Source organism: Phyllostomus discolor, chromosome 13 (assembly GCF_004126475.2).
Source record: "Phyllostomus discolor isolate MPI-MPIP mPhyDis1 chromosome 13, mPhyDis1.pri.v3, whole genome shotgun sequence".
NCBI lineage: Eukaryota > Metazoa > Chordata > Mammalia > Chiroptera > Phyllostomidae > Phyllostomus > Phyllostomus discolor.
In genome coordinates this window covers 35,753,131-35,777,399 of record NC_040915.2, presented here as the reverse complement: position 1 = coordinate 35,777,399, position 24,269 = coordinate 35,753,131, and the positions used below count along the sequence as shown (strand labels likewise).

The following is a 24,269-nucleotide window of genomic DNA, read 5'->3' as shown; positions in this document are numbered from 1 at the left end:
CCCCAGGGACCTCCACAGTTGTGACAACTTGGGGAGAGACACTGGCATCTGGTGCGGAGAGGTGAGGGGTGCTCCGCCTCCGAGGGCGCCCAGGACGCAGCCCCTGGATACCAGAGCGGCCGTGCCCACTGGCCCTCAGGAGGTGATGCCGGTCCCGCCTGTCGCCATTGTCCCTGACCGACCGAAAGGACCCAGCGAGGGGGCGGAGGGCGGGCCAGGCCTGCACCCTTTCCCGGAGAGGAGCTGCACGTTGGGGCTCAAGTCAGAACCTCATTTTTTTATGTCTCTTCTCGCTCCGGATTTTTTTTTCTGATTGCGGAGAAGTGCCCCTGACGGAAGCTTTATTATTACCTGAGCCGTGGCCGAGTGGACAGCTCAGGGGCACGCGGCACCATGACACCGCTGTGCAGCCGTCCCCACCGCCATCTCCAGGGCCGTGGTTTTCACCGTCCCAAACTGAGACCGTCCCCATTGGACACTCCCTGCCCCCAGCCCCGGCCCCCTCCTCTCCCCTCCGTCCCTGCCAAGGTCACAGCCCTGGACCTGGTGCAAGTGGCAGCCTTCGTCCCTTTGTAGTTGGCTTTTCTCACCGAGCGTAACTTCTGCAGGGTTCATCCCTGGCCTAGCACCGCTCAGCATCTCTTCCTTTTTTTTTCTTAAGATTTTATTTATTTATTTTCAGAGAGGGAAGGGAGGGAAAAAGAGAGAGAGAGAGAGAGAGAAACATCAATGTGCGGTTGCTGGGGGCCATGGCCTGCAACCCAGGCATGTGCCCTGGCTGGGAATCGAACCTGCGATGCTTTGGTTCGCAGCCTGAGCTCAGTCCACTGAGCTACGCCAGCCAGGGGCTCTTCCTGTTTTTAATGACTGTTTTAAACAACGTAACGCGCACACGCCCTGTGCTCCCACCACACCCGTCCCCGTCCACCCCAGAGGTTCTCACATGCTACCCCTCTCCTTTGGCTCTTGCGTTGCTAAACAGCAGTCCCGTAAAGCTGTTTTTAAGTAGCGGTTTTTATTGTTTGATGAAAAATGGTAATGCTCATTATACGACATTCACATCGTACGGGGAAGGTTCAAAGGGGAAAGCTGGGACGTGCCCCCCGTCCCATCACCCCGACCTCGGCCCGGTTGTCATCCCAGGGGCCTCCGCGCCCCCTCAGCCGGCAGGAGGTGTGCAGCCAGCGGGGGGTGGGGTGACGGAGCTCCCCTGCTTGTCAGCTGGGCTACGTTTAATTTCACTTTCTGGTCACACCCTGCTTCCATGCTGACACGGTTCACCCATCTGCCCGCCCCCCGTCCTCCCAGCCCAGAAGCGCCCCTGTCGGACTTCCCCTGGCGGTGGCCCTGTCTCCTCGCGCCCACAGGGCCCTGCACTGCTGTGGAGCCCCCGTGACTGAGCACTGCAGGGACAGTTGCAGGGCTGGGACGGAAGGGGCACGGGCTCAGCGGCAGGAGGACTCTGAAGCTCAGAGAGGGAGGGCGAGCGCCTGCCGGGGGTCGTAGAGCTGGAGAGGCCGGGGCCGGGCTGCCGCACCATCCTGGCACTCACCTTCCCAGCTCAGGGCAGGGCTGGGCCTTACCAGACGGTGTGAGAGAGGTCTGACCCCATAGTGAGTGCATCTCAGTCCCCTGGGGGCGCAGGTGGCTGGGCACGGCTGCCAGGGTTTCCATGCGGCAGTTCTGGGGTGGAGCCCAGCCACTGTGTTTCTCCCAGGCTCCTCCCCCCTGGGGCCACTGGTCTGGGGGAGCCTCACTCGGAGAACCACTGCTCGAGACCCTCCCGCCCAGAATGTGGCCGGTGGCAGCACTATATCACCTGGGAGTTTGTTAGAAGGGCTGGCCGTCCTGAGCGTGGGGTGGGGCCTGCCCTGAACGGCAGAGAGAAAGGGCTCCTTACCTGGGACGTGAGCCAGGCCGCACCTCCCACTCGGTGTCCCAGGCTGCTGTCCCTCCTCCTTGTTCCCTCTTGGAGCTGGAGGGGTTCAGAGCAGACACTCTGGGCCTGAGAGACCTGAGTTCAAATCCCAAGGCAGCTTCTAGCTCTGTGTGACCTTGGATGAGTCACCTCATCTGCTGCCCGTCCGTTTCTTCATCTGTAAGCCGGGGTGATGCTAAAACCTCCCTCGGACAGGGTGTCACCAGGTACCAGGACACAGGTGTGTGCTAAGCTCCAGCGCCTGCTTGGGCCAGGCCCTGTGCTGGCCTCTGGGGCGGGGAGAAGGAGGCCCCGGTCCTCCTCCTGCCCAGAGTCCCCAGCCTGCTGGCCTGGGGCCCAGGCCTGGAAGAGGCTTCGGTGAGGGAGTGGCTTGAGCTGAGCTGTGCGAAGTGGGCAGGTGTCTGCCAGGTACACCAGCTGGGGCCGGGCAGTCCGGCAAGGGGGAGCCCAGTGGGCAGAGGCACGGGGGCGAGAAACAGGTTTTGGGGGGAGTGATCATAAAAGTAACAACACACCTTCGTTGGGTTTATGAAGCTCCTGCTATTAGAAAAGGCAGTTTCTGGGCGTCAACTCATTTTATCAGCACTCCGGGGGAGGGGTGTGTGTGTGCGTGTGTGTGTGTGTGTGTGTATACATGTGTTACCTAACACAGGCAAGGACACTGAGGCCCACAGTGCACTGAGATACCCAAGATCAAGGCTGGACTCCGGGAGGGAGTAGCTGAGTTTGGTTCTCCCTGACGTCACAGCTGCCAGCGGCCTGATTCAGCCCAGGGTAGAGCATGGTTGGCCAGGGCGGGGCTGGGTCAGGGAGCACCCGAGGGCCCGGGAGGACCCAGGGGCAGAGGACAGTCTCGTGTGCTCTGGGGAGTTCAAGGCTCAGCCTGGGAGAATTAACCACTCGGCAGAGTCAGCACACAGAGAACCTGGGCCAGGACCAGCCCCGGGGCGAGACCGGGGTGGAGAGAGAGCCCCGGCAGCCTCGGGCTGAGACGTGCCCAGTGAGGTCCTCGTTTCCCACGCTGCCCCCTCGTCCACAGCCCTGGAGGGTGCTGAGGTGCGGGCCAGGCCCCAGAACCCCGCTGCGGACCCAGCAGGGGGTGGATGGGAGCAGACGGGTGCATCTGGTCTCCAAATGGCTTGGCACAGGCGGCCGAGAACATCAGAGAGCCAATTGAGAAGGAAGAATGTTCAGGGAGAGTTGACTCTGTGTGACTTGACAGAATTGTCACTGGCTCTGGAGCCTTGGGGTAGGCACCTCCTGGGGCCTGTTGTTCTGTTTAAGACAATCACCCCGCCTCCCCCACTCCGCCCCCTAGAATCTGCCCTAGTGGAGGAGGCCTGTGTGACTCTTCCCTGCTTCCCGGGACCCTGTTGGGCCCCTGGAGGCATCCCCTCCCCGAGCCCTTGTGCAACGCAGCGGGGGCAGGAGAGAATTGATTGCTCAGCAGATCTCCCTCCCAAGCAGGGGCCTCACCTCGAGGGAGACCGTGCCTGTGCTTCCCGACAGCGTGCTGCAAATAAACAGGAAGCGGCTGGGTGAGCGGAGCAGAGCAGAGTGCGGGCTCTGAACACAGAAAGGCCTGGTTCGGATCCTGGCGCCTCCACTCCCGAGCTGGAGGCGCATGGCAGACCGTCCAAACCTCAGTTCCTCCCTCTGTGCAATGGGTACAGCCCCAGACCGACCAGCCTCACAGGGCTGTTGTGGGGCGTCACATGCACAGCCGGGGGCTCGGGGTTACAGCTCTCCCTGCTGCAAGGCCTTTCGTGTCTTCCTTGTGTCAAGTGTTTACTGGCGTCCAAGGGGTCAGGCTTCCTCGGCGGTGCGTTTGACGGGTGCCAAGAGAAGCCACATCGCTGCTCTGGGCGGGCGCGAAGCTGTTTTCCACAGCAGCCGGGAGTCCGTTCGTGCAGAGAGAAAAAGGAGCCATATCTGCCTCCCGAGACAGTTGGGATGTTAAGCGGGGTGTGGACTTGGAAGTCCAAAGATCCGTGTTCTTGTCCTGGGTCTGCCGCTTGGCATTGGGTGCCCCTGGGCAAGTCAGCTCGTGAGCCCCCGTTTCTGAAACGTAGGGGAGGGTAAGGGTTGCTGCCTCACTGGTGTGATGGGTGGGTGGGTAAGCCAGAGCCTGCCGAGAGCCTGTGGGTGCGCAGCGCGTGGTAGGGGCCCAGCAGCGTGAGGTTTCTTTGCCTGGCGGAGGAGCGTCTCAGAGCAGCTGCTGTGGGAAGGCTCGTTCCCTGTTCTCCGAAGACCCCGCGTTCCTCTCCCCAGACGGGCTTCTGGGAGGGCGGGAGGTGGCTTCCCAAGTCACCTCTCAAGTTCGAAGCAGAGGCCTGCGCTGTTCTAAAACCCAGTGCCCAGCACAGAGCCTGGCACAGAGTAGGTGCTCAACACATCGTAGCTTCCAGCATTTCATGACTTTACCTGTTCACAATTCCTGCAGGGTCCCTAACCCCCAAAGGCCTGCGCTGTACATACAGGAAGCCTAGCGGGTGGGCCCACCCAGAGTTCCTCTTTGCTGCCGCCAGCTGGCTGGGGTCCCGGTCCTTCCACTGTGGCTCCCGTGCACGGATTCAGTGGTCAGTATGTAGTAGCTCATTCAGTCCTCGACTGTGGCTGATGGCAGCTTACCGAGGAGGGATTTGGCAACCAGAGAGGCTAATTCATTTGTCCAGGGTACACAGCTATAGGAAGTGAGGTTCAGACCAACGCTTCTGGCTCCAGAGCCCACGCGGTTAACATTGCCTGTTTTTAGAGGTTTTTGGTGGCAAATGATGAAAAAACCCTCTCCTGTGACCGGGCAGATGTGACAATGTGTGTGTATATTATATGCAACGGGTCTGGGGAGGAGAGGCTGCTGGTTGGGTGTCAAGGGGGGCTGAACCCCGTAACACAGACGCTGCGCAGACGCCCTCCGGTGTCCATGCACGTGGGTTAGGCTCTCAGACCCACCCCCTTCCCCAAAGCTAATGCCACGGTCTAGGTCTAGTTTTTCTTTTCCCAGCCTGGCCTGCAGGATGAGCTGAACCTTACCATTTCAGACCTGAATCAATAATCCCACGAAGGGCTCTGATTGGCCCAGCTTGGCTCAGGGGCAGATCCTTGGACCAATCAACGAGGCCCAGGAGGGAGAGCTTTTCTGATAGGCCCAGCTTGTGGTCAGTGTGTGTGGATCGGGGCGGGGCCACAGGCAACGGGGAAGTCCCCGGGCCCCTCCCAGAACAGTGTGGTTGCAGTGGGCAAGGTGGTGCTCCAGGAGAGAGGGCTGGGACTTGGCCAGAAAAACAAGTAGTTGTCCACCATGAACTGGCACAGCCTGTTGGTGTAAGAGAGACTCAGAGGAAGGGCAGTGAGTGAGGGGCGGGAAGCAAGAACAAAGGACCCAATTTGTGATGGGGGCCCGGGAGGAAATAGGAAAATAAGGGTGATGGAGGGAGAGAAGAGGGCCGATGCAGGCAGTGGGAGCAGGGAGTGGAAAAGGGAAGGAATGGGAGAACAGAGGCATCATTCGTGGCCATGTGGATCAGTGGTTTCGTTGGGTAGCTGCCTAGAAAACAAAAGAAAATAAAAAGGGAACAGAGAAGCAAGTGGAGCAGTTCTTTCCGTCTTCCGTTTGGCCGGATAATACGGTCACTGTGTGATAGATGAGGAAACGGAGGCTCAGAAAGATGAGGCCGTTTGTCCCAGATCGCGGTAGAGCCTTCTCACTTCCCTGCCTGGTGCTATTTCCGTGACACCAGCAGAGGGTCCCGATCGTTTGGAGAAGTCGTGTGGGTGCCCAGGGGAAGCCTTCCTCTTAACGGGCTTGGGCCTGGCACTGGCTATAACCTGATGTCGGAGGCCGGGTCGCGGGGGGCTGGGATTCCAGGCTGGAGGGTGTGAGCCTTTGCTTTCTCCTGTGGCCACCCCAGGTTCAGCAGGTCCCAGGCCTCCTCTAGGCCTCACCTCCCTGTCTGCCACGGGGGCCTGGCTCGTGTTTGTCCACAGGGCCCCTGCTGGCACTTTGGACGGGACAGTTGGTGCCGTGCAGGAAGCCCAGCATCCCAGCCTCCTCCACACGGGCTGGTAGGAGCACCCTCATCATTGTGACAGCCGGACCACCCCCACCCATTTCTAGACACTTCCCGGGGTACATGGTGCCGCCCTGGGTGAGGGCCACCTGGAAGTTTCTCAGACCAAGAATTCAAGGGTAAGGCCTGACCAAGCTGGACCTTGGACTCACCTGATTTGGGGTGAAGGGTCCAGGAGAGGAGGGGGGTTCAGAACTGCAGTTGGACAGTGGTTTGGCTCTCACTGGGCTGGCGTCATCAGGGAGAAACCTCCCCTCGTTTTGGTTTCTTCTGTTGCTTGCAGTTGAGTGGACAGACAGGAGGGTCTCATGTGTCTTCAGACAGTCTGATTTCATTGCTCGTGGGATAACATAATGCATTTTACTGTGAATGTAATTTTCTGATTATACAGGTAATATTTTTATGTGCCTGTGTGGAAAGATATGTGCATGATATTTATTGCCGCAGTGTGTATGGCAGCAGGAAGTCAGAAATGATTCAAGGGTACTCCAGCAGGGGGTTAAATAGGCTATGATACTGTCACACGATGGAATGAATCTCAGCTTCGGAGCAGAAAATGCATAATCTCTTGTAAAGAAGTCCAGTTCGCCCTTGAATGACACGGCTCTGAATGATGCAGGTCCACGTAGACATGGGTTTTTTTTTTCCAACTAGTACAGTTGGCCCCTCACATCTGCAGGTTTTGCATCTGTGGATTCAACCAATCACAGGTGGAAAGCGGTGTTCCCACCCATGGATTGAAGAGGATTCACAATTATAGCTGGTGGAATCCACAGATACAAAGGGCTGACTGAAACCTCCAAAGTTATGTGTGGATTTTTGACTCCACCCCTGCCCCCCTGAGTTGTTCCAGGGTCAAGGGCATATGCCCACTGAGACGAGGGAAATCATGTTGTTCAGTACTGTGTGTAATCTGATTTCGTTCTTTAACAGTAGCAGGTGCATGAAAGTGATAATCATTTTAACGACCTATATCGCATATCAGTGAGTGTGGGGACAGATACCATGCTGTCTGTACATAATTTGGAAGGAGTGGACCCACAGAGAAGGAAGTTAACCTCCCTCCCAGTCTCGCCAGAAGGCATCACCGTAGACCTCCTTCCGGTCTTCTGTGCACTCGAAGGTGGGACCATCCGGTGGCAGAGCACAGTCTGAGTGTCACGCCTGTCCTTAGAGCTGGGTGGCCGTCTACAGGTCACTCAGTCTCGCTAAACTTGAGTTCTCTCATCTGCATTTTCCTGTCCACAGGGTCGTTGATAGGGAGGCTGTGCATAGGAAGACACACGCAGATGTGATCCAAAATGTATACAGAGGCAGATGAGATGCAGAGGACTGTATATGCAAATGACATGCAGATGATATGCAAAGACAGCTATAAATGAGATGCATAAGCCTCTCCGCACAGTGCTGTACGCCTAGAACATTCTCAGTAAATACTAGGTTTCATCAGATAAACGCGTATTAGATAAACGTCGGTATTGTAGTATATATACAGTTTTCTCTGCTGCTTTTTTAAATTGATAATATCAGGGTGGTTTCCCCGAAACCTTAACTGTTTCTCAGAAGCGTGATTATTTAATGTTTTTCTTGCATTCTGTCACGTGCATCAACCATAATGTACCTTTGAAACCCTGAAAAGTGGGTGTTTAGGTTCCTCACGAAGCTTCCCATGCTCTTCGCTGACGAGGGGGCAGTGGACACGGGTGTTCGTGGGGCCAAGGCTCTCCCCGTAGTGCCCGTGGAGGGGGGGGCTCTCGGAAGCAGAATGTCGGCTGTGCGCGGCGTTTTAGGCTTTCGAGAAAGCCCGGGGCCGGTGTGCCTGCCGCGCCTGTTGTGCCCCTTTCCGCCCACCACATCCTGGCCCCCCCCGGGTTTTCAGAAAAGACGAGGCGAAAGTAAACACCCAGAAAACCATATGCACGTCAGCGTTTTAAACCCTGAAAGCAGTGCACACGCACTTGATGAAAAACGTCTTAAAGAGTAAAAGTGCACGAAGCAGAAGGACGTAAGGGGCCTCGGTGCGCTGCCCCCACCCAGGTCCCGCTCCCGGGAGGTGGTCGCCGTCCAGCTTTCCGGGCAGCCTCCACCCCCGTGTCCGTGTCCGTGTCCGTGTGTGGGGGAGGGTGTGTGCCCGTGTCGCTCTTCTGAGGTGCCGCCGGAGTCACGCCCCACGTTCTGCGATGTGCGTCGGTCAGTCACAGCTCGCTGGGGACGCCGTGTTACGGGCAAAGTCCCACGCTGGTACATAGGCGCCGACCTCACTCCTTTTCAGGGCTGCCTACTATTCCATGGCCCGGGTGAGCCCGCGGTTGTCTTCCTACTCCGGTCCAGGCTCCAGGAGCCGCTCAGTTCATGTTCAGTGTTTGCCCCTCCTGAGTAACGCTGGCATAAGCCTTAATATATACTAGAATACATACTATACCTCTGGTTTGGGGGATCTGTTTCTAAAGAGAATTGCTGTCAAACGTGTTTCTTTAAGCCCAGCGACATGATTTCCCCCAAAGACACAGGGGTAGAGGCGTTCTTGCAGAGTCTGGCTGCTCGCGTGTTCGTTCAAGGGGACCCCGCTGAGCGTGTCAGGTGCCGGGTGTGGTGGGCAAAGCCGGCACGGTCCCTCCCTTACGGAAATGACAGTTCGTGGAGAGAGCCCCCCCTTCCTTCCCTGCCCCCTGCTGTCCCGTCTCTGAGGCTTGCTTGCAAACGGGAAGAGGAGGCTTTTCATCCCAAGGGCGGCCTTGAACTGGCAGAGGGCAGCCAGCCAGCCTCCTGGCAGAGAGTAACCCCCAGGCAGGCCGCCCCGCTTCCGGGCCAGGCCCCATCCTGTGGGGCAGAAGGGGAAGTAGCAGCTACCCAGAAAGCCAGTGGCTCTTGCCTCAGGGGGCCCCTGGGGATGTGGAGACCGGCCGGGTGTCATTGTGAAAGTGAGCGGTTTTGGCTTTTCCTGTCCCTTCTTTGGAAGGGACCAGCAGGGCGTGGCGGGGCGTGGCCGCCCCCTGCCAGAGCCCCATTCTGGGTCTGAGAGGCTGGCATGGTTCTCAAAGGGTTTCTGGAAAGATTTCCTGGGTGACAGGCCATCCAGTGTCGGCGTGGGCAGGGCAGGTGGGGCCCGGGCGGACCCCGCAGGGAGGCGGTGAGCTCAGCTGCCCGTTACCCGGAAGCCCGGCGGGGGTGGGGTGGGGTGGGGGGGGTGACTCACGCAGGGCACGGGGCAGGGAGCAGCAGAGCTGCATCCTCACCTGGACTTGCACCTCGCCCTGCAGCGGCTGGGTGGTGTTGGCGCTCTGCCCTGTTCCCCGTCCCGGCCCTGCGGGGCCTCCTCAGCTGACCGAGCAACTGTCTAGTTAGCAGGTGGGGCTTGGGGCTTCGTGACCTCAGCCTTGACCCAGCCTAGAAATCTCAGGCGACTGGCTCAGGTGCCCGAGTGTTTACTGAGGGCTGGGCTTGGAGCTGAGTGTTCTCTGCGTGTGGTGCAGTCTTCATGACAACCCTATGAAGTAGTTCTACAGTGTCGTCATCCCGTGTGAACAGGCAGGGAACGTGAGGGTCAGGGGTTCGGTAGCTGTCTCCTAGACCTTGACCTCCTGGCTGCAGTAGCTGCCATCCCCGCAGCACGCTCTGTGGCTTTGCCCCGCCTTCTCCCTTGATGGTCTTCCTCACAGCCCTGAATCACAGGCTGGTGTATCCATCCCAGGAAGAACAAGCCACAGGAGGGTGAGGAGTGTGGTTCATCCCTGCACCTAGGACAGTGTCTGGCACATAATAGATGTTCAGTTAATGTTTGCGGAATGAATGAGTAGTCTGGAGGCACTCAGCTGTCCTTCCTCCATTCCCTCCTTTTCTCCCCACTGGCACTCTGGAGGCCACACCCCTCTCCCCCCAGCCTCCCCAAGCCCTGCACTCCGGCCTCCCTGTCTCTTACACAGTTATGAGTATCAGGTGCTTGTTGGTGTTCACCTGAGTGCTTCCCCTAGCAGCCTGTGAGCTGCCGGAGGAGAGGTACTTGGTTTGCTTTGGCCCCCACAGTAGTCTCCGCCCCAGGCTCCTGGTGGCCCCCGAGTGGACAGGGAGAGGAAGGGGCCAGTGAAATAAATACAGGAGCTGAGACGGGGCCCCATTTCCTTGTGTTCGGGCCCCACTCGTGGCCCTGTCCTCCCTCCTGGTTTGAGATCCTGAGTGATGGAACACAGCCACTGTCGCCACCTGTCCCAGCCAGCTCATTTGGGGTGGGGGACTCGGGCCGTGCACACGACTTTGCGGTTTCTAGTGGCAAAGCCCAAAGCAGGCCGTCACCTGTTCTCTCGGGGTATCGCTTCCTCCTGAGTTTATTTTTTAATCAGGATGAAACTTTGGCCCGGAGCCCAGAGCTCGGGAGAGCGGGAGCTCCTTGGGGGCGCTGGATCCTGCCCCGCACGCTCAGTGGTGGTGCCGGGCGTGGGTTTGAAGAGAAACGTATTTGCTGTTTGTCGGTGCCGACATCGTGCACGCTCAGCACGACAGCACGTCGAAGGGACTCGGAAGAGTGGAAGGAACCGCGTCCGGTCTCACCCACCGCCCACAGGCGGCCGTTTCCCCAGTTTGCTGATTTCTTCCCGATCCGTCCAGGATGTGTTTTTGCCCTGTTTTTGGGGGAGGGATGAAACACCACATAATTTTGACCATACAATACAGTCAACTGTGCATCTCCCCTTTCCCGCTTAACCTTGTAAGTATGTAAGTGAAATGCTAGTGTTGTTAAGTATTAAAGTATTTAGCAATATGGTAAATATTAATGTTAACTACATACTAAATGTTTAATATCGATAAGTATAATTTCACATTAAAATATGGAATAAATGACTTCAACACTAATTTTAATGACTGTGAAATATTCCATCATATAGGGTTCATTACACTTTTCTTAACCTGTCTGGTTGTTTACCGTTTACCTTGTCTTACCTCTCCTAGTTTCTTAGTGTGTGTGTGTGTGTGTGTGTGAGAGAGAGAGAGAGAAAGAGAGAGAGACATGTCTTAAATCCTTTCAGAAAAGACAGGGTGTGTTCTGTATTGTGTATCAAGCATTTAAAATCACTCCCTAAGCTTTGCTCAGTGCTGGTGTTGTAGCCGGTGAGGGGCACCCCAGGTCCGATTATTGTCAATCAGAACTGCCGTCTCCAAGCGAAGCAGCTACGGTGGTTTTTACTTTGTCACTCTCACAGTGGTGCTTTGGTGAGCGTGGTTAGGCGTCACTCTTGCTTATACTCAGGGTTATTTTATGAGGGTAGATTCCTAGATTTGGAGTTAGAAGAATCTGGATCTTCTGAAGTTTCTTGCACTCTATTGTCAAACAAACTCCTTCGCTAAAAGGCTCTTCAGGGTTTCCTCTCGTTAGCAAGTGGGAAATTGCGTGTCCCCGTGCGCCCTGAAGCGGCATAGGCACGTCTAGTGACCTCTGGTTTGTGACACAGAAGGTGGCATTTGGTCGTCGCCGTGGAACGCACGTCCCCGAGTCCACGCCCCGGGGCTGTGGGCGGAGGAATGCCCGTGGAATATGTTATCGGGGATTTTTGTCTTGCAGCTGACTTTGGTGTGTCTGCCAAGAATCTGAAAACTCTGCAGAAACGAGATTCCTTCATCGGAACGCCTTACTGGTGAGTTGGGTAGCTTCCGGCCCTGGGATGGTGGAGGGGTGGGGGGACGGCAGACGGGCCTCTGCCACCGCCTGGCGCCATGACCTGGGCCCAGTTGCTTCGCCTCCTGTGCCTCTCAGTGTCCTGACCTGAAAAATCAGGGGCGTCGTGGCTCCCACCGAATGGGTGGTTGTGAGGAGTGAGTTGGGTGGTGCACGTAGGAAATGCTCCGTTGGTCACGCTTTCGCTGGGACTCCTAAAAAAATGGTTCCATTCTTGATCCGTTGAACAAGGGCAGAGTACGGGGCTGGGGCTGCGAAGACCAATAATGAAGTTCAGTTCCCACCCTCCCGTGCAGTTTCCCTGAACTTCTCCAGTCCTGGGTGTTTCCTCTTCCAAACTGTTACTTAAACAAAACAAAACAGAACACCCGTAAAACTCTTTCGTTCCGTTTCACGCCTAACTGCTCTCTGGTTTCCTGTGCATTAATTCCCATTGTGGAGGTGGGCTCCTTGCTTGCTTGCTTTTTACTCACTCTTTTCTCTCTCTCTCTCTCTCTCTCTGCCCTCTCATACCTCTCCCTCTTTTTCTCTCCTATCCCTGCTCTCCATGCTGTTGTATTTTCTCCACTGTCCTTCCTGCCCCCAGTTTTTTCTGGGCCCCTTCCCCTCTGCCCCCGCCCACCCTCCCAGGACTCTGAGTTCTGGATTGTGGCTGCCACCTGGTGGTAGGCAGCGGGAACTGCAGCAGGCCTTGGCGGTGGAGCCGCGCGGAGGGCGTCTTTCTGAGTGAAGACCACCAGCAGGAAGACAGTGGGATGGACAGGAAGGCAAATCGTGATGCGGGCGTGGTGCTGGCAGCCCCTGACACTGGCCCGCGCTGGTCCTTGACTCTAAGTCTCCAGGAAGCGCCCGGGAGGCCAGGTCCTCAGCCCTGTGTTGTCCCCCTGGTTGGTTCAGGATGGCCCCCGAGGTGGTGATGTGTGAGACCATGAAGGACACCCCGTACGACTACAAGGCCGACATCTGGTCCCTGGGCATCACGCTGATCGAGATGGCGGAGATCGAGCCGCCGCACCACGAGCTCAACCCCATGCGGGTCCTGCTCAAGATCGCCAAGTCGGAGCCCCCCACGCTGCTCACGCCCTCTCGGTGGTAAGGAGCAGGGCGGTGCCGGAGGGCCGGGGGCCCGAGACGCGCTGGCCTGCAGGGCCGGGCAAGCTGGAGGGCCTTTCTGAGCTCCCGGGCCCTCCTTGCCCCGCCCTCCCTCCGTGCCGTCCACACGGGCGGCCTAGTGGCTTAGAGAAACCGGGTCCCGCTGTGGGAATAAGTGCCCGAGAGAGCTCTGCAGCCTCCTGGCTTAGCCTCCGGCTGGGACTCAGGGCTCCGGCCAGAGCCCCGGCACTGCGGTGCTTTGCTCTGTGTCCTGAGCAAGCCCCTGCTCCCCGGGTTCCCACGCCCCCGCCTGTCTGGGGATGTCCATGGTGAGAAGTTCACCTCGAAGGCCTCACCACCTCCGCCTTCCAGCCCATGAAGGGGCCCTTTGTCCTGTGATGGTGGGCTTGTCTGGGAGGCGCAGGACTCCCGGGAGAGTGGGGTCTGGGACACGTGGCGTCCTCTCGGCCCTCGCGCCGCTCCAAGCTCACTGCGGCCCCTCCTCCCAGGTCTGCGGAGTTCCGAGACTTCCTGAAGACCGCCCTGGATAAGAACCCAGAGACCCGGCCCAGTGCCGCGCAGCTCCTGGAGGTGAGTGGGCCCCCTCTCCCGGGGCTGCCTGCCCTCTGCCCCCTGCCCTGGCCCTCCTTTGGGTGAGATCAGCTGTGACCTCGGAGCCAATGTGTTGTTCCTCGCCCAGCCCAGGTGACAGCGTGCACAACCGTCCCTTCACCCGCCGACGTCCCCTGGGGGCGGGCTGCCGGGCAGGAAGTCCCCAGAGCCCTGTCCTCACGGGGCTGACGATCCAGTGGGGGCGACGGGGCGGACTAGCAGAACCTGCATGTGACAGGGGAGACGAGGGCTTTATAGCTCGGGTGGGCGGCGGGCCTGGGAGGGGTCGCTCTCCTCGGAAGGGCTCCCCGGGGGAGCAGGGAGCCAGGCCAGGGCGGAGGCCAAGGCCCAGGACGTCGGTGTGAGCGGCCCGAGCCTGGAAGAGCCAGGAGGCCTGGGCAGGGGGTTTGGGGGTGACATCGGGGCGGTATGGGGTGCCCACCCCCGACTCGATGGGTCACAAGGAGGACACGCAGGGCTTGGCGGGTCGCAGTCACCACTGTGACCCGTTACAGCAGAAGGGTGCAGGGAAAAGGCGTGTGGGAGGGGACCCGGCTCCGGCTTGAGTCGTATGGGGACACACGTGGTTCCTCCAGTGCCAGGGTGTGTGCCGCGTGTGAAATGCCTGCCCTCGGGTGTGCAGCACAGCCATGGGGTGTGTGCACTGGGTCGGAAAGTCCTGGGTCCGAGCCTCAGCCCTGCCCCTCACTGGCCGAGTGGCTTAACCTCTCAGGCTCAGCTCTTGCCCTGAGATGGGATTCTGTCTGTGATCCCCTGGCCAGGCGGCTGCGAGGATTAAGTGAGAAGACACTCTCAAGAGCAAAGAGTGTAGCCTCACTGGTAAGCCTGTGTTCGTGGAATGCTGGGTGTGTTGAGTTATAAACAGTGGGAGGAAACCAGAGAGAGAAACATCGATATGAGGAAGAAACATCGATTGGTTGCTTCCCACACGTGCCCCAACCAGGAATCAAACGCACAACCTAGTATGCGCCCTGACCGAGGGTTGAACCCACAACCTTTCAGTTTACAGGACGATGCTCCAACCTACTGAGCCACTCTGCCAGGGCGACAGCAGTCTTTGTTCAGTTCACTGATGTGTCCTAAGCATCCCAACAGTGCCTGGATGGTGAGGACCGTTGACAAGCATTTGTTACATGCATTTACTCATTTTTATTTAACACACTGTTAGGTCACCCTTTCTCCATGCCAGGTGTTGTTCTAAGTGTTTAACGTTGACTAATTTTTAAAATTTTTTTATTTTTATTTTTATTTATTTTTAGGGAGGGATGGGAGGGAGAGAGAGAGAGAGAGAGAGAGACAGAGGGAGGGAGAGAGAGAGAGAGAAACATCAATGTGCGGTTGCTAGGGGTTATGGCCTGCAACCCAGGAATGTACCCTGGCTGGGAATCGAACCTGGGACACTTTGGTTCCCAGCCCGCGCTCCATCCACTGAGCTACGCCAGCCAGGGCTAACGTTGACTAATTTAACCATTATAACCGCCCGGTGAAGTAGGTCCTGTTCAGATTTCCATCAGACGTGAGACTGGGCACAGAGAGGTTAGGGAGCCTGCACAAGGTCACACAGCTTGTAAGCGACAGAGCCGGGATTCTGATCCTGGTCGTCTGGTTCCAAAGCCTGTTCTCAGGACTGCTCTGCTCTGGGAAGCAGCCTCCGAGTGAATGGAGGAGGAAAGGAGAAATGAAAGAGGAGGCGAGAGGGGGAAGCGGTTGGGAGGGCGGGAGGCAGGGCTGAGGGGGAGATGCTGACACGTGTCAGTCTGAGGCATTTTCTAAAGCCAGTGTTGGCGTGGGGGACTCCTGGGCTGGCGGCTTCTAAGCACAGAGGAGAAAACAGGCTCGGGTTCTTGGAAGGGAAGACTGTGTGGACGGCCGTAGGGGTCCTGGCCGGAGGGCAGGAGCCAGCTGGCGTGCTGTGTGACATCTTGGGGTTCCCTGCAGAGATGGCAGGGAGCAGCTGGTCCTCTTCCTGAAGGAGCAGACGCCTAGGTTCCCCTTGGATCGGGGCCCTCTGCAGGGGTGTGAGCACTATGTGCGGACCCGTGTGCACAGCCCTGTCTGTCCTCGTGCCGGCCCCACCGGGGCAGTGCCTGGCTGCAGAGTCTCATCTCTCCAATGGGCCTCCAGTTTGGGGGCTGAGGAAATGCTTCTCCTGAACGCCCCCCTGGAGATGGTACAGCTGAAGAAAGGGCTGGGGAGGTGGGCTGTGCATTGGGTCCCGGAGCAGTTGACAGAACAGTGTCCTGGGCCTCATCAGCCAAGGAGGGCCTGCCCCACCTGCCTGCAGCTCTGCTCACCTGCGATCGCAGAAGCTCACCTGCCCCTCCATCAGAGGCTTTTCTCTCCATGGCTTCTCCTCCCCCTCGCTTCCTAAGGACCCCGGGGGCTCCGTGGAGGCAGTGGGGCAGATGGGTCAGGCTCGGGAAGGCGAGGCTCCTGGTTGTGCTGAAGAGCCACTGATTTGATCAAAACATGTAGTGTGCCCTGATGCAACCTGGTACCCCTGGGCCCGCCTCATTTATTTCTGCCACCTCCGCTTCAGCCGCTGTGGGACGTGCCCTGCGGCTGCTTGCTCAAGTTCCCATGTGTGAGCTTGTGCAGCGCGAGGCTTGGGAACCTCTGGGAGCTGCCTCTCACCCTCTGTTCCAAAAACCTGTGCCCTGCGGGGATGCAGGAGGGGACGGGAATGGTGGGGAGTGCAAACTGGTACCTCAGAGGGTTCTGTGACTGTGATACTGCTGCTGCTGGAGGTGGTGGTGGTGGTGGTGATGGAGGTGATGGTGGTGATTGAGGTGGTCGTGATGGAGGAGATGGTGATGATGGTGGTGATGAAAGTGGTGATAGTGACAGTAGTGATGGAGGTGGTGGTGATGGAGGAGATGGTGACAGTAGTGATGGAGGTGATGATGATAGAGGTGGTGATGGCGGTGATGGTGATGATGGTAGTGATGAAGGTGGTGATGGTGATGGAGGTGATGGTGACGGTAGTGATGAAGGTGATGATGATGGAGGGTGGTGATGGAGGTGGTGGTGATGGTGGTGATTGAGGTGGTGGTGATGGAGGTGGTGGTGATGAAGGTGGTGGTGACGGTGATGGAGGTGGTGGTGATGGAGGAGATGGTGACAGTAGTGATGGAGGTGATGATGATGGAGGTGGTGATGGAGGTGGTGTTGGTGGTGATGATGATGATGAGAAGGTATTGACGATGGTGGTGATGGTGTAGGCAGTAGCTCTCACAGTCTGAGCTGTAATGCTCAGAACAACCATGCTCTCGTTCCCAGTGTACGGATGAGCAAGCTGAGGCTCGGAGAGGTGAGTGACTTGCCCAGGTTGGTGGTGGAAGCAGGATTTTATCCCAGGTGGTCCAGCTTTTCACTGCTGTTCCCCTCTGCCTCCCGTATCAGTAAACCCTTACTACTGGTCCCACTCAGCCGCCAGACCGACACCTTTAAATGACACTTTCAGTGTCACTTTAACACCTTTAATGTCACTGCTCTGCCGCAGCCCTCCAGTGGCTTCTGAAAATAAGGCCTCGGCTTCTCACCCCCGCCCAGGTCCCCTGCGTGCCCCACCCTCCCCTTCCTCCTACGGCTCCGCCCCCACCTCCCCCACAGTTCCTGGTGCCTCCGCATTCTCAGTGCACCTCCCGCACGCCAAGCTCAGTCCCGTCTCAGGACCTTTGCACCTGCTCTTCCCTCTGCTTGGAATTCTCTCTGCCCAGATCTTTCTCCCTGGCAGGCCCCTTCCCATCCCTCAAGGTCTCGGCTCCAAGGTCACCTCCTCAGGGAGGCCCCCGTGACCACAGACCTAAGGAGCCTCTGCTGCCCAGACTAGGCTGTTCCAGCCTCCTGCTCTCCTGTCACCAGATCTAACAGTGACCTTGCTTGTCCCTCAGTGGCGTACCTGCTGCCTCCCCCTCAGCTGCAAGCCCCCAAGGGCCGGGACCTTGCCTGTCCCCTTGCTCACCTTGTGTCGGCACCTGGCACGTCAGGTCTCACCGTGCGGTTGTGGCGGGAATCAGTGAGTGAGCGAATGAGTGAATGGGTGGGGACATGGGAAAGGGAAAAAAGATGCAGTTCTTCACCCCTCCACTAGTTTGGACCAACTGGGGAGAGTCGTCCGAATGCCAGGGCTCTTGAAGGGGAGTGAGGCCTGCTGTGGTCTGATGTACAAAGTGAGGTGACTGAGTTGGATGGGGTGCTGCCTCGTGCACCCCACAAATGAACTGATGTAGGTGGACAAGCGGATGAAAACACCTTTCGAGGCCCTGTCGGTTGCCAATGCGTTTTCAGGCCGCTGGGAAATCTACTTCCCGCAGCCGTTCTCACACTTCCCTGCCTCCTGGACGCCGCCGCTCCTCTGCTCTCACGCTTCCCGACAGTAAAGACGCGAGATTCCATCAGCGCCTTCCTGTGGGTTTCAGACGAGCCCGTTCCCACGTGAAGACCGCCCCCACGCCCAGCATTCCCTCTGAGCCGCCCCCCCAGGGGGAATGTGATGCATGAGGGAACCCCCATCCCTGTCCACACCCAGGGACAGACTTCCTTCCACCTGGGGGGTGCTCGTGGGATTTAACATCTGCCGAGGCCGTCAGAGCCCTGGTGTTCTGCATGCAGGGTCTGCGCAGGGTGGGACGTTTCTGTAAGCTCCTCGGAATAGAACACACACCAGTCCACTTCAAGCTTTTGCAAACATGCTCGTGTGTTCTCGGCAGACTCGGTCACAGTTGGCACAGACAGGAAACAGCACAGATGCCCGGCGAGGCAGGGTGCGTGAGCAAGCTGATGTGTGTGTGTGCAGGAGCGTCCTGCACGTGAGCATAGGAGGAGCAGTGCTCCGGTGCGCGCGGCTGTGTGGGTGAATCCGAGTTTCACCTCGTGGCGTGGAGAGAGCCAACCGCAGAAGACGACGTAGTGTCAGATTCTGTCCGTGTGCAGCTGAAGGGCGGGCAGGATGAGCCGCCGAGCCAGGCAGGGGGGCGGGGGATTGGCAGCAGGGGGTGCAGGGGCCTCTCCGAGGCGATGGAGTGCTCTGTTTTGCTTGGGTGGTGCTTCGTCCAGGTCTGCATATATGAAAAATATGGAAAAAGTCGTCGAGCTCAATGATTTGTGAACTCGGTACTGCTTTTAAAGAGAAAAGGGTGCACGAAGAAACCGCCCCAACCCTGCGTCAGCTCCTGCTTTGGGCCGAGCAGCCCTTCCGTGGGCAGCAGCTCCCCAACCGCCACGGCCTCCCTGTGGGTTGGCCACCGCTGTCTCTCCTTCACAGGGGACGGGCCTGCGGCTCGGACAGGGAAAGTCACACGCTTGGTGTCATCACAGAGTTGGGGCGTGCCCTCCTTCTGTCACACACAAGGCTTTCCGAACCACCATGTCCATGTTACTCCCGCCTTTGCCTGCCCTCCTCACCCCCTCCCCCGCCCCCGCCCCTGGGCCAGAGTGGCTCTGACCCGCGTGTCTTGTCCCCCCAGCACCCCTTCGTCAGCAGCATCACCAGTAACAAGGCTCTGAGAGAGCTGGTGGCGGAGGCCAAGGCCGAGGTGATGGAGGAGATTGAAGACGGCCGGGACGAGGGGGAAGAGGAGGACTCCGGGGACACCACCTCGGTAAGGCCCCGGGGAAAGGCTGCCTGGGAGGGACGGGAACCCTCCTCCTCCTGTGGGAGGGGCCTGGGGGGGCAGGTAGGCCTCCTTCCTGTGTCTCCCCAGCTCACAGGTCACACGGGCTCCCAGGAGTCAAGATTTTCACGTGAGGTCCAACACGTTTTAAAAGTTGGTAGCTGGCTCTTTGCTTCCCAGCCTTTTCCCCGCGTGGCTCACATACCAAACGCGTGTGTTTGAGCGTGCACGGGGCTGCACGTGATGGGAGGCCACAGGCCGAGGGGCTCCGGCCACCCCAGATCCCGCCCGGCTGCCCCGAGGGCCCAGGGGACCCGTGTCGGTGCCCATTTGTAACTCATTTGCAGCTTCAGCACTTGGTTGAATTTAAATGTAAACGAAAGCTAATCTTTAAAAGCGTAAAGCCATTTGGGCCCAGGGAAACCAGTCAGTGGCTAGACCCCGGCCTGAGCTGCTGCGTTTGGGCCTCTGGTCTAGTCATTTGCGGGGCTTGGGCAGCGGGGCGGCCTCTGCCAGGAGGGCCATTTGCTGTCCAGACGGTGCCGTGGGCCTGGTGAGGCAGGTGCTGGGTGTTGCTGGGCGGGGACAGGATCAGACCTGAGGTTTTCAACCCTCGCTCTGTGCGTGTTGAGAGAAAGTGGATTAAAGTTGTTTCTGGAAGCTTCCATATCCAAGGTCACAACCCAGTAGCCTTCAGGACCCCAGGGAATCCTTCCAGTGTGAGTCTGTTAATAGCAAGTTTGAACATGGACAAACCCACCTACGGGACTTAGATACCGAGGTCAGCACCGTGATTACGTCAGCGGGAAGGATGGACGCACAGGGTGGGGGTGGGGTCTGGGGCCAGGCCCCGTCCCACCCTGACCCACGAGGGGGCGGCGTGGGTGCTCACTTCATTCAATAGCCCGGACCCTTGGGTGCTAGCCAGATACACGGGTGTCCTCTTTCCCAATAGTATCATTTCCAATGCTTTCCTCCCTACCAAAGCTCTGAAAACAAAACATTAAAAAAAGTGTGTGGCTGGTACGTGAAATCTCACCCCTGGATAAATGTATTCTGGGTTTTATGCAATTTTGGAAAAAAAATTTTTTTTAATAGTTGCCCGTGTAAAAAGCAGAAGATGTGTAACAATCCCGATCCTAGCTTGTCTTGGACAACACGGGAGGTCTGGCTGTAGGGGACCCCTTTCCCCACGGTGTCACAGTTGGCCGGAGCAGGGAAGCCAGTGCCCCTTTCAGACGGGTGGGGGCCTGCCAGTGGGTCACAGCTGCCTGCGTTCCTAGGAGGAGTAACAGGTATTGAGCTGAGCTACGATCTGAGAGAACCAGCAGGTTCCATTCCTCCCGACAAGTAGTAATTTGATTGTCAGTCAGGCAGTAGGGAGTGCTGGGGCCTGCGGCTTGCTGGGGTGACACCGAATTCGCCTCCCTGGCTGGGGCACACGCCACCCTGTTGGGGTCTGGCCTGCAGCCGCACGGTACCTCTGCCCGTTGCCTCGAATGCACAGTAGCCTGACCTTGACTGCCTTTTCCTTTCCCCTAGCCTCTGGGGAACCACGCACCCGCCTCTTCCGAGGCGACTCAGGTGAGCCTCGGTGCCGACAAGGAGCCACTCAGCACCGCAGTGCCACCCAGCCAGCCTCAGGACAGCGTGAACGGGCCCAGCCAGCCCTCTGGGGACGGACCCCTGCAAACCACCAGCCCCCCAGAGGTTGCCCCTGAAAAGGAGAACAGCCTAGCCGTGCCCGTGCCCCTGCGCAAGACCCGGCCAGTGTCCATGGGCCCCAGGATTCAGGCGCCCGAGGAGAAGCAAGTTGCTGAGCAGGGCGGGGGCCTCGGCCCAGCAGCCAGCAGCCGGTCTTCGAAGACAAGCCAGAGCCGGCCCAACAGCTGCGCACTGGAGGCCTTGGCCAGCGAGAAGCTGGCCAACGGCAACGTGGAGCTGCCCGCCCAGGCCTCTCCTCGCCCGGCCAAGAGGGACTCGGACTGCGGCAGCCTCTCCACCTCTGACAGCATGGACTACGGTGCCTCCCTGTCCACCGACCTGTCCCTGAACAGGGAGTCGGGTTCGCTGTCCATCAAGGTAATGCCACCTCTTGCGCACAGGCTGGGCTGTTCCTCTGCTGGGCCGGGGAGTTTGGAAGCAGCTGATGGCTGCCTTCCCTTTCTAAGTGGCTCACAAGGATTGCTCTTTTTATTTTTATTTTTAATTTAATTTATGTTTTACTTTTTAAAAGATTTTATTTATTTATTTTTAAAAATATTTTATTTATTTATTTTTAGAGAGGGAAGGGAGGGAGAAAGAGAGAGAGAGAGAAACATCAATGTGTGGTTGCTGGGGGTCATGGCCTGCAACCCAGGCATGTACCCTGACTGGGAATCGAACCTGCTACACTTTGGTTCACAGCCCGCGCTCAATCCACTGAGCTATGCCAGCCAGGGCTAGATTTTATTTATTTTTTAGAGAGAGGGGAAGGGAAGGAGAAAGAGAGGGAGAGAAACATCCATGTGTGGTTGCCTCTCATGCGCCCTCTACTGGGGACCTGGCCCACAGTCCAGGCATGTGCCCTGACTGGGAATTGAACTGGCCACCCTTTGGTTCTCAGGCCCACGTTTATTGCACTGAGCCACCCCAGCCAGGGCAGATTGATCTTTCTTGAAAGGGCTTTCTGTTTGACTTGCAGTTTAATCTCCAAAATATCCGAGCTCAGTCTGCGGTTTAGTCACGTTGAACGGTTGGTTTGGGTATAAATGCCAGTGTGGGTTTCCATTTCAGGTGGGTTTGGTTAAAGGCTGTGGTGAAATCGGGGGGAGAGGATTCTAGAAGTGGACGTTCTCTCATCGGTGGCCCAGCCGGGGGCTGGCAGAGTCGATCGAAGGGAGCGGGCTCAAGGCTGCCTCCTGGCTCCGTGGCCTTTCTAGAAGGAGGTGCCCTTGTGAGGACAGAAGCCACCGCTCGATGGCCTGGCCCTGCAAAGTGCTTTATTTAAAGAAAATGAAGGCAGCCCCTTCGCCCACGTACATATGAGCAAACGGGCTGAGGGGGAAGTGGGGAGCTGCTCAGACACCACCACACTGTGGACTCTGGACCCCAAAGGCTATCCTGCCTTCCCGCTGGGACTCTGGCCTCCCCTTCCTCCTTCTCCTCCTCCTCCTCAGGTGACCAAGGGGGCCGACCTTGTCCCCTGCCCGCCCTGACAAATCTCGGACGTTCTTGATCTCACTGCTGGTCACTTACTAGACGGGTCGGTTTTAGGGAAGTTACTGTATCTTTGTGGCTTTTCCTTTCATTGTTCACTCGGGGAAAAGCACACAGTAGAAACTCACATACCTGCCGGCTGAACCGGAGCGAGGCCGGGGGCCGGCACAGCGCGCCCTGGGAGCAGGCGGAGTGGAGGCTCGAACCGGCTGCCAGCACGGGGGGCGGTGGCGGCAGCTTCTACCTGCAGTTACGGGCGGGGCCCATCCTCAGAGGCGTCCTGTCTCTTCTGAAAAAGACACTAAAAGAGTGAAAAAAATTGGAAAAAAAAAACGCCATCCACCCAGAGCCGGGGCCCTGCCTCCTCTCCGGGGTGTGGACAGCGCGACTAGCTGGCCGACTGGCAGCGAGTCAGGGCCTCGGCTGCTCTGATAAGAGTCCGCTGGCTGCGCTGGCACCCGGGCACGCCAAGTAATCTCAGAGGCGGGCGGCCCTGTGACTGCCTTGAATTGAGTCCTAGGACACGTGAGGTGGACGTGGCTGGGAGAGGACAGTCAGGGGGTGACCGTCCAGTGCCGTTGCCGTCCAGAGTCCCCGGGTGCCCACTGAGCGGGAGTTGGGGTCAGAGCAAGGGTGAGGACACAGAGACTTTTGGCCGGAGCCGCCCTGGCCCTCCCCTCCCCCTCCCCATCTCCCCCCTCCCCTCTAGGGCTGGGAGGCCCCAGGGGAGTGTTGGAAAGGCAGGGCTGGGCCACTGCCTGACGGGCCTCCGGAGCCAGTGGGAGGTTAGGGAGGGGCTGCACCGACCCTTCCAGTGCAGGCTCACGGGCCCTCATCCGAATCAGGGAGGACTTTCAGGGACATCGGAGTGCCTGCAGGGCCCCGGCCGTGCCCTGTGACCCCGTGAAACGCGTGATTGTCCGCAGGAAAAGGCACAGACTGTGAATGGCCTCCCGGTGCCCCAGACGGGTGTGGCCGCCGGTGGAGGTCAGGGTCAGCTTCGGCTGCCAAAGCAGTTATGAACCCGGTTTTCGGGGCTCTGTGGATGCTGGCGCCGGGGACGAAAGGCTGGGTCCGCAGTACCGGCTGCCAGATGTAAATGCCGAGCCCCGAGCCCTCGCCGTGAGCCGGGGGCTGCGCCACGTGCCACCCATGCATTTTCTCACCGAACCTGTGCCACCTCTCTGGGAGGCAGGCGCTGTTTTTCTGCTCCTGTGACACGCTAAGGAAGCAGAGGCTCAGGCAGGACAAGGGACTGCCCAGGGTCACCGAGCCAGTGGGTGACAGGGTTGGAAATGTCCTGTGTGTGAGAGTGTGGACAATGGGGTGGTGGAGAGCACAGGCAATGCCTGAAGGCCAAGGTCATGGAGAGGACAGGGGATACGTTGAGATACTCAGACCCCTGGTTTGAGAAGCTTGAAGCAAGGGCACGATGGACATCCGTGTCCTCCCCTGGGCGTGGGGCCGAGGGGCCAGGAGGGCGGTGGGCCACGCCCTCTGCCACCCCTGGATCTCAGCTGAAAGGCTGAGCTTCGCCTGGTGATCTCTCCCGGCCAGGACTCGAGGCTGCACAATAAAACCCTGAAGAGGACCCGCAAGTTCGTGGTGGACGGCGTGGAGGTGAGCATCACCACCTCCAAGATCATCAGCGAGGACGAGAAGAAGGACGAGGAGATGAGATTTCTCAGGCAAGCCTGGGAAGGGCTGCTGGTGGGGCTGGCTGGGCGGGGGTGCCGTCACAGGGGCTGGCGGGGCGTGGCGTGGCGTGGGTCTTTGGTGAGAGAGCTGTCTGTGTGTGGCATCGAGGGACAGGCGCAGGTGGCAAAAGGAAAGTGGTTTTGCTTGAGGTCCTGTACTCACCCATCTACCCCATCTACCCACTCACCTATCTGCCTGCTCACCCAGGCATCTGCCCACCAACCCATCCACTCACCCACCAACCTATCCACCCAGCCATCTATCCACCCACCCTTCCACCCACCCACCCATCCACCCACCCACCCATCCATCCACCCACCCATCAACCCACCTGCCAATCCACCCACCCACCCATC

At 58.4% G+C, this 24,269-nt stretch overlaps 1 protein-coding gene across 1 annotated transcript in view; it reads left to right on the top strand.

Annotated features, from left to right (window-relative positions):
- The window catches only part of STK10 (serine/threonine kinase 10), an 87,946-nt gene that overhangs the window by 41,200 nt on the left and 22,477 nt on the right, over positions 1-24,269 (top strand). The window contains exons 5-10 of the mRNA XM_028528628.2: positions 11,564-11,636; positions 12,575-12,769; positions 13,279-13,360; positions 18,871-19,005; positions 20,560-21,099; positions 23,773-23,903. Of these exons, the coding sequence (XP_028384429.1) occupies positions 11,564-11,636; positions 12,575-12,769; positions 13,279-13,360; positions 18,871-19,005; positions 20,560-21,099; positions 23,773-23,903 (1,156 nt within the window). The remainder of the gene's footprint in view (positions 1-11,563; positions 11,637-12,574; positions 12,770-13,278; positions 13,361-18,870; positions 19,006-20,559; positions 21,100-23,772; positions 23,904-24,269) is intronic.